The sequence below is a fragment of the Kryptolebias marmoratus genome, linkage group LG4, assembly GCF_001649575.2.
Source record: "Kryptolebias marmoratus isolate JLee-2015 linkage group LG4, ASM164957v2, whole genome shotgun sequence".
NCBI classification, from domain to species: Eukaryota; Metazoa; Chordata; class Actinopteri; order Cyprinodontiformes; family Rivulidae; genus Kryptolebias; species Kryptolebias marmoratus.
The window spans coordinates 24091677-24107934 of record NC_051433.1 but is presented as its reverse complement, the minus strand read 5'-3'; the positions used below and the strand labels follow the sequence as shown (position 1 = coordinate 24107934).

Here is a 16258-nt window from a genome sequence, read left to right as displayed (position 1 = left end):
TTCCTATTAATTATGCACTGTGACTCTCCATGTCATTAGAAGAAATAAAGTGGAATGTAACAAAGGATGAAAAGGAGCGGGGCACATGTCTCGTATGAGCAGAGAAATTCCAAAGCTGCTCACGTAGGCCACCCCTTCATTGAAAATTCAGTCTGGGACAGTTAAATTGAAGCTGAAACGTCTTTACCTATTATTTTCCTCTTTGAAATTTAGTAAGATGTCCTGAAATGTTTACCAGTTTCATTTTCCGACTCACTTAATTAAACGGGCATTTATTTGATTCGAACAAATGGAAAGCTCAGAGAAGTCTGAATTGATTTCAGCTAGGGTGGGGGTCCTATTGGCCGTGCTTTCTTTAAATATGCCTCTTTAATTTCTTTTTTTGTCGCAATAATTAACTTCAAGTGATGAATGTATAGCACAGACGCTTTGAAACATGTATTATGAAAACACAATAGGAAGACTTGACCGAGGGAAGAGAGCACATTTCCCATAAAGATTTAAATCATTCACCTCAAGGTTGGAAGTGCTGCAGTTGAACATATTTCAAGCAGAGCTCCATCAATTTTTCTCCCTTCAGATGTCTAGTTTCTGAGTGTAAATGTGGTGTTTAACGCACAAACGTGTTGTCTGAAAATAAAGCAATGGCGTGAAATTTATCGGGCCATCATAAAGTCTCTGCTGCCACCGTGCCTTCGCAGGTTGACTCTGGCTGGTTTTTGATTTGCAGCAAATGGCAGAAAAAGTGTATATGAAAAGGCAGACACCTTTCTCCCATCCACCCGTGCCACTCTGTGCACACACAGACATGCCTGGTGACAGTGACCTACATGGTCACCGCAGATGTGATATAATTTATGATATATATAATATATTGGATCCATTAGCGAGCATAATGAAGTAGTGAAATGAAAGGGTATTTGTGAAATCAGTTCAAACATCCTGCTCGGATTATGATTAAATGATTAATGAAATGCCTCTGCATAAGCATTTTCAAACAGTAATTCATGCGGCAGCTGATAAAATTCCTCCAATCATATTTCCTTCACTCATGAACCTTATCTCCACCATTTTATATAAATCACAAGAAAAAAAAACCCTGTCTGCTATCCAGCGAGCTACTTTAGATTAGTTATAAACGTGCACGAAAAGAGAACATCTTTCCTGAATAAAATAATCGCACGTAATTATATCCATAATTCAAGTTTGTGACAGATCCCATCTTCTTGTCCTGTTGTCCTCTACGTTTGGACTGGCTTTATTCCAATTCCCTTAATTTTGATGAATAAAATTAACAATGCAAAATACCAAAAAGGGCTAAACGTCTGTGGCAAAGGAGAGCTGCACTGAGAAGACTTGCTGTTAGGGTATTGGTGCATAATTTAGTAAAGGAATCCAACCTGAAATTCTTCAATCGTTCCTCTTATCAGTGAGCTGTGGGAGCAGTCATCCCCATCATGAATTAGTGAATGTCATTCTTTTACATCAGAAGAAGTACATATAATCACCGCAGTCTGTTGTGCTATTCATATAAATGTTGTTCCAAAGGCTCTACACTCACTGACCTCACTGGTCACTAAGACAGACTTCTTGCTTCTTTTTTTGCATCAAAAAAAAGTTTTTAAAGTGAAATTGATCCATTTTTTGTGGTTTGATTTACTTTTTCTTGTAATATCACCCACTGCTGTTTGTGCGTATGTTTTTGTTAGCAAAATATCATGAACCACTGCTCCATTTTTTAATAAAAAATGCAGAAAGTAATCACTGAATGTACATCTACCACTGGTTAACCATTCGAGATGGCTGCCTCAGCTAACTGACCTTTGACAACACAAACATGGCTGTAACTCAGCCAGTTTGACAGATATTGAGCTAAAGTTTGGTTTGGTAGTAGTTGAGACTGATCCCCAACACGTCCTCTGACAGATTGCAAAAGATCTTTGTGTCAAATTTTGTCGTTAACTATTGGAAGAATATTTCATGAATCACTAGATGAATTTTAATAAAATATTCAGGAGATACGTTCCTCTTTAACTGATTAATTTTGGAGTCAATTCATTTCAAAATGGCTGCCACAGCTAAATGATCTTTGAAAACACAAAAATAACAAAATCTCAGTCAGTTTATTCACAACATGTGCTCTATATCACAAGAATGTGCTTTAGTTCGGAGGTTTGACCAAAGCAGCTACAACTCCCGTCATTTCTCAACACAAGATGATCTTAGTCTAAAAGTCTGGCCTGAAAGGCGGTGGGTGATGTGCATTCCTTCAAGGAATTCTAGGCCTTTAATGAATTTGTGTTTTCCAGGCATCTTAACAATGAGCACGCCCTGGACGACAGGAGCACAGCCCAGTGTCGGGTGCAAATGCAGGTCGTACAACAGCTGGAGCTGCAGGTATTGTCTCGACTTTTGTTTTGATCCAAATATTTATGTCCTCTTCTACTTACACATCCTCAGTCTGTCCTGACCGACCACCCCTCCCCTCCCTGTCTGTCTGATATCAACCATTGGGTCACTCACAGGGGGGAGGCTCAGCAGAATGAAATAATTTTGTACATTTGCTAGTAACCAGTCATTAAAAATGTGTTATGTATGCATGACAGGCAGGAAAAGATATATGAATGTCCTGGGGCTAAGTAGAGAAGATAATTACATTTTGAATTTTACTGGCTTTTAAAGTTATTTATGACTTTTAACTGTTTGGCACCACCAATAAAACACTTGGTGAAATGACTCGGCAGCATAGTGGGAATAGGCAGTTGGTGTTTAGTGAGAAACAGGAAGGTTGTTGTAACCCACTGCAAAAAAAAAAAAAAGTGTTTAAAAGAGTGGCTATATCTTTTTTTTCTTTTGTAACAATAAAATTGCATGTATGCATAATTAATAGAATTATCAAAAAAGATATTTAAAACTACCATTCCATCAGTGTCATTCCCAATTTAGAATTGATGGCATTTATTAGTATTTCAGGAAAAAATACAACATTTAACCTATAGTATTTTTTTCTTATTAGCCTCTGCGAAGTGAAACCAGCAAACGATGTTTGCCAGATTTTAGGAATTGTCCAGTTGCGGTTCAGATACAAGCCACATAATTGCCTAAAATGACTGATAATGATTATAAAACCGTTTTGGTCTGCTCAAAGTTAACCTTAAACAATGAGATTTTAGCGGCTCATACATTACACCGCGCCACTGTCGTGTTATTTCTGCTCTGGTGGTTTATCATCCAAAGGGATCTGAGAGGCTTTACCAGACACACACTTCCTCTGCATGCAGCTTGTCATCATAATTCAAGCTGGCAGCCAAGACAGTCCTGAGGTTCAGACAGGTAGAGAGGACTTGGGAATGTGTCGGTCTGTTTTCTCCCCCAACTTTCAAACTGCTGTTTGACTACAAAGTTATTGAAAGCTTCCATCAGCGATTTTTTTTTTTCTATAATATTTCTCTGAAAATAAGATTTTTCATATATTTATAGTAAAAGTGTGTTCAGTGCAAAGGGATTTCTGGGATTAATTAAAGTGCAAAAATAGATTTTTATGTGTGTGTGTGTCATTTATTTATTTAAAAAAAGCTTTTTTCTCATTACAGCTAGCAAAAGACAAAGAGCGTCTGCAAGCGATGATGACGCATCTTCATGTCAAATCCACGGAGCCCAAAGCCACCCCGCAGCCGGTGAGCAGCAACCCTGTCATACATCTCCCCCCAGTCCCTCCCCCACCCATCCTTTTGTTTGTCTTAATTGGCACACATGTATTCATTAATCCTTTCCCCCATCTTCTTATTTATCTGCTAAATAAAAACAGCTGTTCTCTTGAGGGATGCAGTAAATATAGTTTGGACCACATCTGCTGACATCTGAGATTCAATTTGGTGTCTGTGATGAACTGGATGCACACACACACACTCTGTAATGGCCCCCCATCTCTGCCTCTGAGAACTCGGGCCTGTTTGAGCACATGGAAAACATGAGAAAGTGCAAAAAAATATATATAAATACATTATGTTCTAAGTGGAATAAAACAAATGTGATCAAATGAAACTTGTATTCTTTCATCCTTTAAAGGCAAAATTACAATATTTATTACATACATATGGCACATAAAATGTCCTAAAAATAAATCCATTTTAATGTGTGATAAATTAAAATTAAACAACAAAGAACAGGCATTCTCTTATTTTAGAGAATGTCTGAATAAACCTTGATCTAATTATTTAATGTAAACTTCTCTAAGTTTAAAGGAACGTGTTAGCTGTAATACAGCTCTGCTATTCTAATGTATCACGTTAGCAGAACTCAATTAATTTTTTTATGTATTTATTAGACGTGATAACAAATACTTCCTTAAAAGACTTTTCAGTTCTATCCTCAGGGTTAGGTATTTAGGTTAGGTTAGGTTTTTTTTTTTTTTTCTTGACATATTCCAAACATTATACCTTATTACTCTCAATGAATGCTATAACATAAAGTGTGCTTCTTAATCCCCGTACTACAGGGGCAAAGGCTTAACATATGGCATTTAAATGTCTGCTCAGTTGTGGCGTATTTAAGACGGAGCCTCCACATCATATTTCAGTCTGTGTGACAGTTCATTCAGACAGCCAAATGAGCAGATATGATTTTACTGCAGGGCATGAATGTAAAATCACACTCACACATGCACGCAAATGGACAATATACATGCAGGAGTCTTGTCCCTGTGCTGTTTGGATCATTTATTTACAGTCAGAGAGGAGGCTATTGACATCCAGAGGCTGCATGTGCGCTCAGCACAGCGCAGCCACTCAACAGAAAGCGCCTGGAGATGCTGAATGACAATAAGATGTCTGTTAAAACTGCGCCTGTGTCACACGTTCTGATTGTGCAGATTAGAGTGCAGAACGAGGGCCCTGACATGAGGACATTTGTATATGAAAAGTGGTCGGGGCGGCAGATAGCATCTTGAGTTCGCTACCTCTCCTCTCCTCCCCTGGGCCTGTGAGAATGGCTGTGTCAGAGCTCAGCGTTAACATTCTCAAGGGGGCGAGCTGGGATTTTTTAATTTTTTTTTTTATTTAAATAAATAGACTCCCATTCTCCAGGGCACTTTTGCCTGCTGCAAGCTGCTGTGAAATGCTGTGATGAAAATGTCTGCGTCTGGCTGGGTGAGTGGAGGTCAGGGCCCGCGGTCCCACGGAGGCTACAAGGAGATTGCATCAAAAGTAGCCAGAAATACGAAGCAGAATAAAATCATCCTTAGAGATAACCCGAAATAGAGCCACTTTGTGAATACAGATGGGTTGTTAGTATAATTGCTAGGGGTGTTATTTACTCGTGTCCTGTGGTGTAACGTGTAAAACAGAAAAGCAGCTCAGGTACACTTGCTGCTTTACATCTACTTAGAATTAACCAAACTGTGCATTTATAACCAAACCGGACTCGTCTTTTTTTCCCCCTCTGAGGTGGATGGGGGCGGGGGAAGATGAAAACAAAATGTGCCACATTAGCAATGCATGTTTCCATGTGTGTATGTGTGTGTTTGTATTTGTCTCTGTGTGAGTGGGTGGGTGTCTGCACACGGTGTCACTAAGCATTCTTGTCAGAGATCTGACCTTTTACTCCATACATAATTAAGGAGGGACTTTTTGTTTATTTTCTTTAGCAGCTTGCCGAGTCAAAGCCAGTATAATTAGATCACCAATTACCATTTAATTAATTTCAGTGTGAAGTCTCATTTTGTCTCCGAACTGGAGTGAGCCCAAATGGTGAGGCAAACAAAGGCAAGGCTATTACCAGCCTGTCTGGCCTATTGTTGAAGCCTCTCTGTGTTTATGGCCAGGGAATATGGATGAAACATGAAACAAAGCCTGCTAATCCACAGGAAGAGAAGTCAACACCGCAGCCCCATTCACTTGATAGCATTGTGTCAGAAACACGCAAAACCCAAGTGTAATTTATTTTGTTCATGCTTTAGAATAACACGTCTTCTGCTACTGTTGGTAAGGATGCAGACTACATGTGTGCATCTCTGCAGAAATCCAAATTATTTGGGCAGACGCTGCCAAGAAGACAGAGTTTAGCCTCCAAAACATAAACAGACATTGTGAGAACTTGGACATGTCTACTAAAACCAGGAGTTTACAAAACAGACTTGTCACTAATTTTAGGGAGAGCAGTTTTCTGCTTAATATCCGAGACAGATTTTGTGTGTTTAAAAAGTGTTGAATTAATTAAAAATAGAGAAGTTTGCATTTTTTTTTGTTGCAAAAATACAGTGTGAATGCTAACCCCAGAATGACTGCTGAAATTTTTTGAAGAAGCTGAAACTGAACTAATAGAGTTAAACCAAGCCGAACAAAAGCTAAAATTAGCAAAACAAGAGCTAAAAGATAAAATTTGCAAAACTGTAGCTAAAAGCTAAAAGTAGCAAAATATAGCAGAAAGCTAAAAGTTGTAAAAAGGTAGCTAAAAGCTAAAATGAGCAAAAACAGCATAAGGAGACAAAAATGGGGGAAACATGCTGAAGTAGATTTTATAAAGCACAATTGTTCAAGGATTTTCAAAATTGTCAGAGCATTTCTATGAAGAGAAATGGTAATAAATGTAAAAGTAAAAAAAAACAAAAGTCAACCATATTGTTCTGAATGAGCTGACTATTTTGATACATGAAAAGTTAAAAAAGCTTAAAGTATGCTGAAAAACTTAGACCAAAAAAAAAAAAAAACCATCCAAAGGAAACTATGAAGAGAAAATGGAAAACAATAATGCTGAGTAAGTACTCACACAATAAAATATTTACTGTAATAGCAGAGCTGTGTCACCCTTACATTTTGGAGATGGTAGTTTCAGATTTATTAATTTTTATTGTTTTGATATTAAATGCCATTAAGACAATTCTTTATTGAAAGGATGAACAGTTTGTTTGTCTGTGGTAAAAAACAATTATCCCTGGTCCCCTATTATTGGAAAAAAATCTGATATCTGAGCTCTCATAATCAACATGTAATGTCAAAAACTCACATGGCCCTCCCTCCCATTTTCTAGCTCTTTATTTCACTTTCAGTGTTTTCTCCGTTTCCTTCTTCTCAAACTCTGAAGTCATGTTTAATTTGGAAACTGGCCTCCTTCAGCAAATTAGCAATTAGAACAATTTTGCGGGAATATGCATATGTGTCATTAGTTTTCCTGCCAATTAATAGCTGGAGCATGGGGTCAGGCTAGAATTTTCCACTTGACTGCTGCTCCAGTATGGAGGCTTGGCACTTGGCTTGGAGCTGCCACAGCTGCTGGAAACCATGCTATACCTTCGGAGCACTTGCCATAATTAGTTTACCTTGTAGCCATTATTTCTTAAATCCTTCTTTTGCCTTAGCTGACCCGACCCCTCCCCACTCGCAGACTTCAGTTCTGAAACCAAAGGCTCCCTTCAAAGTGCTGTCTGTGAAAAAGCACTGTAGGTCCATCTTTACAATGGCCATCATGACTCTAATGATGGAGGTCAGTCAGGCACAGTAGTTAATCATCAGATCGCCTCTATAAGCACCCCTTAATTAGGGTCTTCACAATACAATTTCAGCTTGTAATTAGCCCAGATTGGCTTCTTCCTCTGCTTTCCTTATTAGGAGGCCCGCTCAGCGGTAGGTGAAAATCAATCTTTTAGTTTTCAGTGCTGTACATCTTCCCTTCACAACTCAACCCTCACTGCTGGTTGTCTGTGGCCCACATTGTGTGGATGAGGTGGCAGCAGGGGACTTGTCCAAACGGGACAAAAGATTAAACAAAGACTGTGAAACGGAGCGCTCGAAGAGCCAGCAGAGAAAAGGAAGGAGGACCAGGAGCTCAGCTCAAAGAAAAAAATTAAAATGAGATGGAGAGACGAGAAGTGGGGGTCCAGGGTTGTTTTCTAAATGTTTAGTGACCATTCACAGATCATCCCAGGGCCCCCACCTGCAAATAGAAATTAGATATGTGCAGCCAGTGAGCCATCTGAGACACCGGGGTAATTAGAGAACTAACTCGGCTCTGTCTCTCTGTTTGCTTTGATTTCTGTTCCTCAGCTCAACCTTGTGTCCAACGTCACATTGTCCAAGTCGGCCCCCGAGGCTTCTCCTCCTCTGAGCCTTCCCCAGACTCCCACCACTCCCACGGCACCCCTCACACCCCTATCCCAGACCCACTCAGTCATCACGGCCAACAGCCTCCACGGTGTGGGCCCAATTCGGCGGCGCTATTCAGAAAAGTACAACATGCCAATCTCTCCAGGTACCCCATTTCATACCTGCACAGTTATTTCTACAACCAACTCACACATTCATGTAATCAAGTTATAATTTGTGTTCAAAAGCAATTTAGATTTTACATGGTTTCATCTGTTTCCTGTTTACAGATCTCAGTCAGAACAAAGAGTTTTATATGAATGCAGATGTCAGACCGCCATTCACATACGCCTCACTAATAAGACAGGTAAGGACCCCTTTCTGATCGACCGAATGGAAAATTTCACATTGTGCAGCTTAATATGTTGAAAAACATTTGCACTTTTAGATAGAGGAGTTTATAATCCACATTCATACGAGTGCATGAAGACAGTCAGTACTCAAAACAGAGTCACATATTACCATTTAGTTTGATCAGGCATTACAGTCACTGCGACTGCTACCAAATTCATTTCACACAACAGTAGGGATGAACCTGTTTTAAGATGGCCAGTCAATTATCACCCAACTGCAGTAATCTGGGATCTCAGGAATTAATCTGAGCCGTCCATAATTGCTGGTCTGTAATCTGCCTGAGAAATGTTTTTGCTTGCCCTTCATTTACACTCACAAAGGAAAATGTATTCAAATCTGCCGTTTTGAATTAAAAGTGCTTTACACTTCTCCTAACAGAGTACACTTTGCCTCGTCTGTTTTTTTTTGTTTTTTTTCTTTCTCAGGGGACCTCACACAGACCTGCTTGCCTCTTGTCAATTATTAATCAATTTGAGAAGCAGGAAAAAGTGAAAATGTTTGTTTCTGTCACTGTTTTTCATCCAGGCAATCCTTGAATCTCCAGAAAAGCAGCTAACACTAAATGAAATCTACAACTGGTTCACACGAATGTTTGCATATTTTAGGCGCAACGCAGCAACATGGAAGGTAATAGTCTTTTTTTTTTCTTTTTCCTGTCTTGGAAACTGAACCAGTGTTCATATTTTGTTGATGTTAGACAAAATGAAATGATAGTGAGGTATTATACCATTATAAATCCACTTTTATGAAAATACATAACAATACACCATTCATTCTGTCCAAGTGAACCACCCTTTATATAAGCATACAAACTAATAGAGAAACCAGTATGCATTTCTAAAAATAAAAACATTAAAAAATAAATAAAAATACAGGAGGGGAAAAAAAAAAGCTGTTTCCTTGTAATATGTGGGCCTGTTCTGTTGGTGGGTGGCATTAGTCAAACATAGCAGCTCCCTGCCAGCGACTCCTGGCTGAGCCCCTCACACTCTCTTTAGAAGGTAACGCTCTGTTTTCCACCAGGCCCCAAAACACTCACACACATCGGAGAAAAACAGCGGTGAAGCCCTGAAAGCTCCCTCTGAGCCAGAGCTGCTCAGTCACAAGCAGCTTTAACCACAGCACACACACAGCATCACCACCCTGCTCCACCCGTGTCCTCCATCAGCTCCCATACGTGCTGACAGCTCTTCCATAGGGGCGCATCGGTGTTATAAACACTGGATTCCTCTCCCACCCTCCTGCTCCTAGAATAACAAAAGGATGATTAATGAATGTTCCCTTTCATGCTTTAACTTTTTTTTTTGGATTGAACCTTTAAATTGTGAGATCTCTTTAGTCAAAATGACCCAGCGTTTTTTGGTTGGGAATACGTCTTTGAAAAACATGTTTGGGCTTTGTTATCTGATTCAAACCAGAAAAAAAAGCGTTTTGATTGGAAGAAACGTGACTGATTTTTATTGCAATGGAAGTCAGTAAACATTTTTGTTTCACTCATTTGGATTTGAACTACCACTGACTGCCAGTATTCCTCTGGTTTATTTATTGTTTTCGTCCATTTACAGGTTTCATCTGACTAAATGTTTCTTCTTTTAAATAAAATTCTCTCCTGTGACAGCATTTTTTTATTGTACTGATAGAAACCTTTTTTCTCTCTCTCTGTTTTCACATGAACTGCAGAATGCAGTCCGACATAATCTTAGTCTTCACAAGTGTTTTGTGCGAGTAGAAAACGTAAAAGGGGCTGTGTGGACAGTCGACGAAATAGAGTTCCAAAAGAGACGGCCTCAAAAGATCAGTGGGTATGTTTTGGCCTCTTTGAGCGTCTGTTTCAGCGCTGACTGATGGGAAGAGGCTGCTGCCACCGCTGCTGCTCCATTTCATTGTCTGTGTGCCATAATGTCCAAAGTCACTGCTTGCTTCGGCGTGCCCCCTCCCTTCATGCTTTCAGAAGCCTTTTGGTGATGCCTCATAACCCACAATGCCTTATTTTCATTTTGATCCTCACCCTCTCCCCTCCTCCCTGTGTCTGTCTGTCTGTTTGTCGTCCCCCCCCCAACTTCTGTTCTGCTGATCACTGCATCTGCATCTGCATCTGGCTGCCCCCCTCCCCCCACCCTTTCCTGCTGGTTTGCTTTCCCAGGGTGCCATTCGCACCAACCTTTCCCTGCATAAGTGCTTTGTGAGAGTAGAGGATGAGTTTGGGTCCTTTTGGACTGTTGATGATGAGGAGTTTAAGCGCGGCCGACACGTACAGCGAGGTCGCCCTCGGAAATACGCCACTGATGAGAACTTTGATGAGCTGCTCGTACAGTAAGCATCTCCGCCTGCACTGCAAACCCCAGTGCATTCCCCCACCCCAGCCCCACCTGCATGCTCCCCCCTCCCACCCCCTTTCTCTCAGTGTTGCCATCATGCTTTTTGTGTTAAGCTCATCATCCATCATGCTCTCACAAGATCTGCCTCTATCAACCTGTTCTTCCTTCCCATGAAATGCAAAGCGTTGAAAACAGTTGTGTGGTATCGTAGAGTGATTGAACATCTTAGAACTATAGCCTTAATATCCACATTACTACACCAGTAAATTTGTTTAGTTCAAAGTGCATTGATTTCTTTTTATGAAATAGGATCCTGTATGTGAGGAATGCATGCTAGGTGAGACATGAGTCTGTGGTTGTAACTTAATTTTTCTGCTTGCAGAAGTCCGGCCCTCGTGAAGAACATTCAGACTAGCCTGGGCTATGGTCCAACTCTCTCTGCTGCCTTCCAGGTAAAAATAATAAGTGACTTCATCTTTAGCTGCCTCACTCAGAACTTTAAAAGACAGCGAGAAATATGTCTTTCTCTTCGTCTCCTACGCCCAGTCACATAGTCTTTGTTTTTGGGGGTCGATGTTCTGCCATGAAAAGGGTGATGGGCAACTGAGAAAGCGCTGACAACTCTCTTCCGTTTCACATTTAATGCTTGGGGCTTTGCTTTTCAGGCTTCAATGGCAGAAAACAACATACCTCTATACACTACTGCTTCCATTGGAAGTCCCACACTCAACTCCCTGGCCAACGCCATCCGCGAGGAGATGAATGGAGCGATGGACCATGGAAACAGCAACGGGAGTGACAGCAGCCCGGGACGCTCGCCCCTGCCAGCTATGTGAGTGGCGTGCACACTTTCTTTCACCTCAACAGTCTAAGAAAAGTGGAAAAAGAAAGAAAGAAAAAAGAACCTTTGCTGCAGATTATACTGAATCAGAAACTCTTTAAATAGGTGTTGTCAAAAAACTTTTTCATTGTCTGATGTGTGGCATTAGATCAGACAGAAATATTGTCAGAGGAACAATAAATAAGACAGAGAGTGATGATATTGGAGTGGTGCGTTAGGTCATGGTCAGTGCTGTGGCAGGCCTCCCTGCAGGAAAGGAAACTCCACCTTCTCAAAGCTTCCAGAACCAGACGAGCCAGGAAGAGAAGACAGGAGCCCCCGTGTTATTTTAACAGCAAGTTTATGAACTCTGCTTTATGTGTCTTGCTAACTGTCAGAGCCCCACCATAATCAGCAATCCAGTTTGTTAAAATATTTACAAAAACTCTGAACGCAGAGTGACAGAGCCGCTGGCTCCGACACGGTGCAACATGAGCCGCAACACATTCAGAAACGCCTCTGAGCCTCTGAAAGAAAAACAACACAAAGGCATAATTAGTCTGGAGGACATCATCCAAGATTGTCTTGTAGGAAAGTTGCGGTCGGCCTGGAAACCACAGCTCCCCATTCACTTGTTGTATAGGAGTGTCTGCTAAGTTGTTTGAAGCCTAAAATAATACCGCACACGCTGCATTGTTTCCAGATGTGGGGGCCGATTCCCGATGAGCAGCGTAAGTAGACTATGGGATGGCCTCCTGAAATGTAAGAGCTTTGGGGAAAATTCTGCCTGGAAAAAAGAAAAAAAAAAGAAAAGGGAGAGAGAAAGGTGTCGTACTAAGCTTCTGGCCAAATAGAGTAAAGTGCCATCCCTAATCACTGTGAACATAGCTCTGAGCGAGGCTGTGGAACAGGAAAGGCAGAGACAGGATGGGTGTGCTGGCCTAAAGGCAGCCTGCTTCTCCCTCTGCCCCTCTGCTTCTATCTTTAGGCTGATCCAGCTAACAGTTTCTTCTCCATGATAATGTCTATAAGCTTTGTGCAAGTACAAAATGAGTTCAGTCTGTTTTCTTTTGCTTTTAAGGAACATTATTCTTGCATTAACAAAACATACTTGATGCTCGACTCTTATAGATTACGCATCAAATGAAGCATCCAACGCTGCGACCTTCAGAAAATAAACTGATGTGTAAAATCATCCCTGTTTGTCTAGGATGCTTTGGCTCACGACGTTTCAAATAGTTCATCACCCTTCGCCATGTGTCTTCCACATGTAGCAGCGTGCTGGTTGACAGAACACAGAGTTTTCTCAGTATGAAAACCAGATCACTTCTCTTGAACAGCCAGACAAAAAGAAAAAGAAAAAAATCAGGTATCCAGAGAAGCCTAATTATCAGCAAAGTGTAAAATCAGCATGCAGTTCAATAGCATAATAATAACAATTTCATGTCTGCCCTGCAGCCACAGAGTCAGACCTGAGGCTACGGCACTTGTGGAGTTACTTTGATGTGAAAATGATAGAAAAGCTGACTTTACTTTTTCCCCCTTTTCATAATTTACACCTAAATATGTCAGCTCATTTGCATATGAGTGCCTCCATCACAATAGCTACAAATCGCACAAGACGTCCCTGTGTGAACGAAATCAAATGTGGGCTTTTGTAAAGAGAAAAGTGCCAGTTGTCCCTTGTTGTTGTAGTAAACGAGCCAGGTGCCTCATACTGACACTACTCTGCCTCCACTACAGCAGCCTGGCACGGCAGGTTAGAGCAGCCAGTCCCCTGCAGCTGCTCATAAGGCTTTTTTCCCCTCCTCTCTGCCACTGCCAGGCCTCCCCTTCCCCAGCGCTTTATTCCTGCTCTGTTTCCGTAATGAGAAATTTGGCAGATCTCATCTCTTTAGTGTCTCTTTTGCCCAGGCTGTGAGCGGAGGACGGGGAGGGGGGCTCGTGTTTTTGCCTTGTTTACAAGTGACAGCGTTATTATTCTCATAAGGGCTCTGTTTCTTATCACGGTGTTGTGCCGAGTGCGCCGCTGCCTCTCTCCTCGCGCGCCTTTGCTGCCAGGGCTTTTCTTCCTTTATTGACACTTGGTTGAAAATATGCATTAATTCTGGAGTTTAAAGCATGTATGCTGGTGTCTGGTTGCTGTGTTTGCTTGAAGTTGATTAATGATAGAAGCCGGCTCGGGGTCGTCCTCTGGAGACCCGCCTCGCAGGTTGTGCATGTTAACGAGCAGGAAGGGGAACACACAGTGCGCCGCTGATCCTCCGCCACCAGGAGGCTGACAACGGCAGCCCATTCGCTCCGCAGAGTCCATTCGCTCCTCTCCTCGTCTCACGTTGTTAATCTTCCTCATTTATCAATTCTAAGTGAATACCCTGTTGTCAGTTGCCATGAAAATAAAAAGCCTGCAGCTTTTTCAGGATTGGAATACCTCAAAAGAAAGCCGAAATTATCATCAGGACCAGCAAGGTTCCCTCTCACCGTCTGAGCACAGCCAGACATTTGTTTTTGTTCCCCTGCCTTGTCCTTTATAAACAGAACCAGCACAGGTATCACTTTGTGCCTCTGTATGTTTGGAACCTTCTAAGAAATCTTTAGAAAAGTTCAGGAACTGAGAAGCACCCTGATCTTTTTTTTTTTTTTTCTTGCCTTCTCTCTGCAGGCATCACATCAGCGTTAAGGAGGAACCACTGGACCCCGAAGACCACGATGGGCCTCTCTCTTTGGTCACAACGGCCAATCACAGTCCAGATTTTGATCACCACAGAGATTACGACGACGACCACGATGACATGCTGTAAGCCCCCCCGACTCCCCACCCCCCTCCAGCCTCAGAGGCTGAGACAGCGTGGATCTTCTGGGAGACAGAATTGTCCGCAGAAAGCACTGAACTGATGTCTCAGCCACTGATGACAGCTGTCAAACGTCTCCAAGTCAACTTTTTAGTGCCATTACAAAAGATAGCAAGAACACAGGAAAAAAAAAAACAAAACACAGAATTCCCCCCTCCACCAGATGAGGGTTCCTTTTTTTTTGGATTTCTTTTTACTTTTGATTTAAGTATCGCTTAAAAAGTGAAAGCAAACTCTGTTGGACGGATCCGTTTGGTACGGAGGGGGCGATGCGTTCAGGGTCAGATCCTCGCTGCGCAGCCTCGACAGACTGCATTCAGCAGACTGCAAGAGGGGTTCTGAGTCCCCCCCCACACACACACACACATACCCTCTGAACTGAAGAGAGAGATAAAGACGAGACATTTCATTTACACCCTTTGTGTGTATGTGTGTGTGTGGGAGACTGCGTGCTCGTTGTCACTGCCTTCAACACTTCCCATTGGTTTGATTCCATCGAAGGGAGAGGGACGTTTTTGTTCAGGGGGTTATTTTTTTCTTGTGAAAAGGGGGGGGGGGTGAAATGTTATAAAATGTCTACATAATGTGTCCTGTCTATTATTCCGTGCTGTTTCAGATGTTGCATCTTTATTTTGACTTGTTTTTTTTGTTTTTTTTAAACTGATCAGACCTCATGTCCATGCTGTGGAGATTCTGTGTGGTCGGCAACTTGATGATGAATGTTGTTCCTTTCATGCTGTTCTTTAGACGGAAAAAAAAAAGAAAAAGAAAAAAAAAACCACTTTCACACACACACAAAGCCGAATGTCAGATACCACGTAGTATTTTTCTGTCATTTATTCCACTTTCTCCCAAACACACAAAAAAAAGAAGCCCCCNCCCCACCGTCTCCCCCTCCCCCCTCCTGCTCGTGAAGTCTATTGGCGATGCACTACTCATAATGAAGGCTCTCTCCACGCATCAATGAAGTTTAATTTAAGATGCGAATGAATGACAGAGAAATCATGCAGGTTATGATTTATCCTCATGAAATTATTCTTTAAAACAGCCCCTCACGGCAGCGCGTGCTGAGCTGCAACACAATTTCTGATCACTTACAAGCTCCGGGTTTTTTAAAGGCAAAATGAAAATGTCAGGTGTGCACCGGCGAGATAATGATTTAGACCAACTAATTGTGATTCCTGAACACAGCTGTCGTCGTTAATCAAACACGTCCGCTTCTCCAACGCTGTAATTTCATTCAGCGCTCGGAGATAAACTTGCATTCCCCGTAGTTTTATTTATATCACACGCATGACTAGTTTTAAGTTTCGAGTGTTAATAATTGCTCATTTCCTTTTACAGAGGGACCTGAAAACATTGCACATTCCAGCATCTGACAGCTACTAGAAAGAGCCCAAATTTACCGGATGTACACTTTAAGCATCATCCCAAACAAACAAACAAAAAAATAAAAAAAAACTTAAAAACTCAGTAGTTGTAGTCTGCAACATTAAACTAAAAATTATTTAAAAATCAGCTTTGGTAGGTAAACTTAGGAGACGGTGAATTTCAAGACTGCAATCAACCACTGTTATTTTTTTTTTATTTTATTTATTCATAGTTCTAATCTTATTTGATGTTTTATTTGGCTTTTTAAGTTGTTAATGTGTTTGAATATCTTGCTCTGACTACCAAAGATAAACTACAAAGTCAATGTTGTGTGATCCATGCAATAGCAGACGAGGCCAAATATCTCTCCTCCGTTCTCTCTCAGCAGCGCTGATCGAGCCCGTG

General features: G+C 41.4%; 1 protein-coding gene across 11 annotated transcripts in view; it reads left to right on the top strand.

Annotated features, from left to right (window-relative positions):
• foxp1b (forkhead box P1b) overlaps positions 1–16041 on the top strand; it is a 175265-nt gene extending 159224 nt beyond the window's left edge. For 7 of the 11 annotated variants that reach the window (XM_037975524.1, XM_037975525.1, XM_037975522.1 and 4 more), the window contains 9 exons: positions 2310–2397; positions 3594–3677; positions 8040–8244; positions 8369–8445; positions 9018–9119; positions 10173–10294; positions 11193–11262; positions 11476–11642; positions 14293–14431. In XM_037975524.1, the coding sequence (XP_037831452.1) occupies positions 2310–2397; positions 3594–3677; positions 8040–8244; positions 8369–8445; positions 9018–9119; positions 10173–10294; positions 11193–11262; positions 11476–11642; positions 14293–14431 (1054 nt within the window). Of the gene's footprint in view, positions 1–2309; positions 2398–3593; positions 3678–8039; positions 8245–8368; positions 8446–9017; positions 9120–10172; positions 10295–11192; positions 11263–11475; positions 11643–14292 lie in introns of all 11 variants that reach the window. The other 4 variants (XM_037975527.1, XM_037975526.1, XM_017435846.3 and 1 more) reach the window with 1 other exon arrangement.
• The last annotated feature ends 217 nt before the right edge of the window (positions 16042–16258 follow it).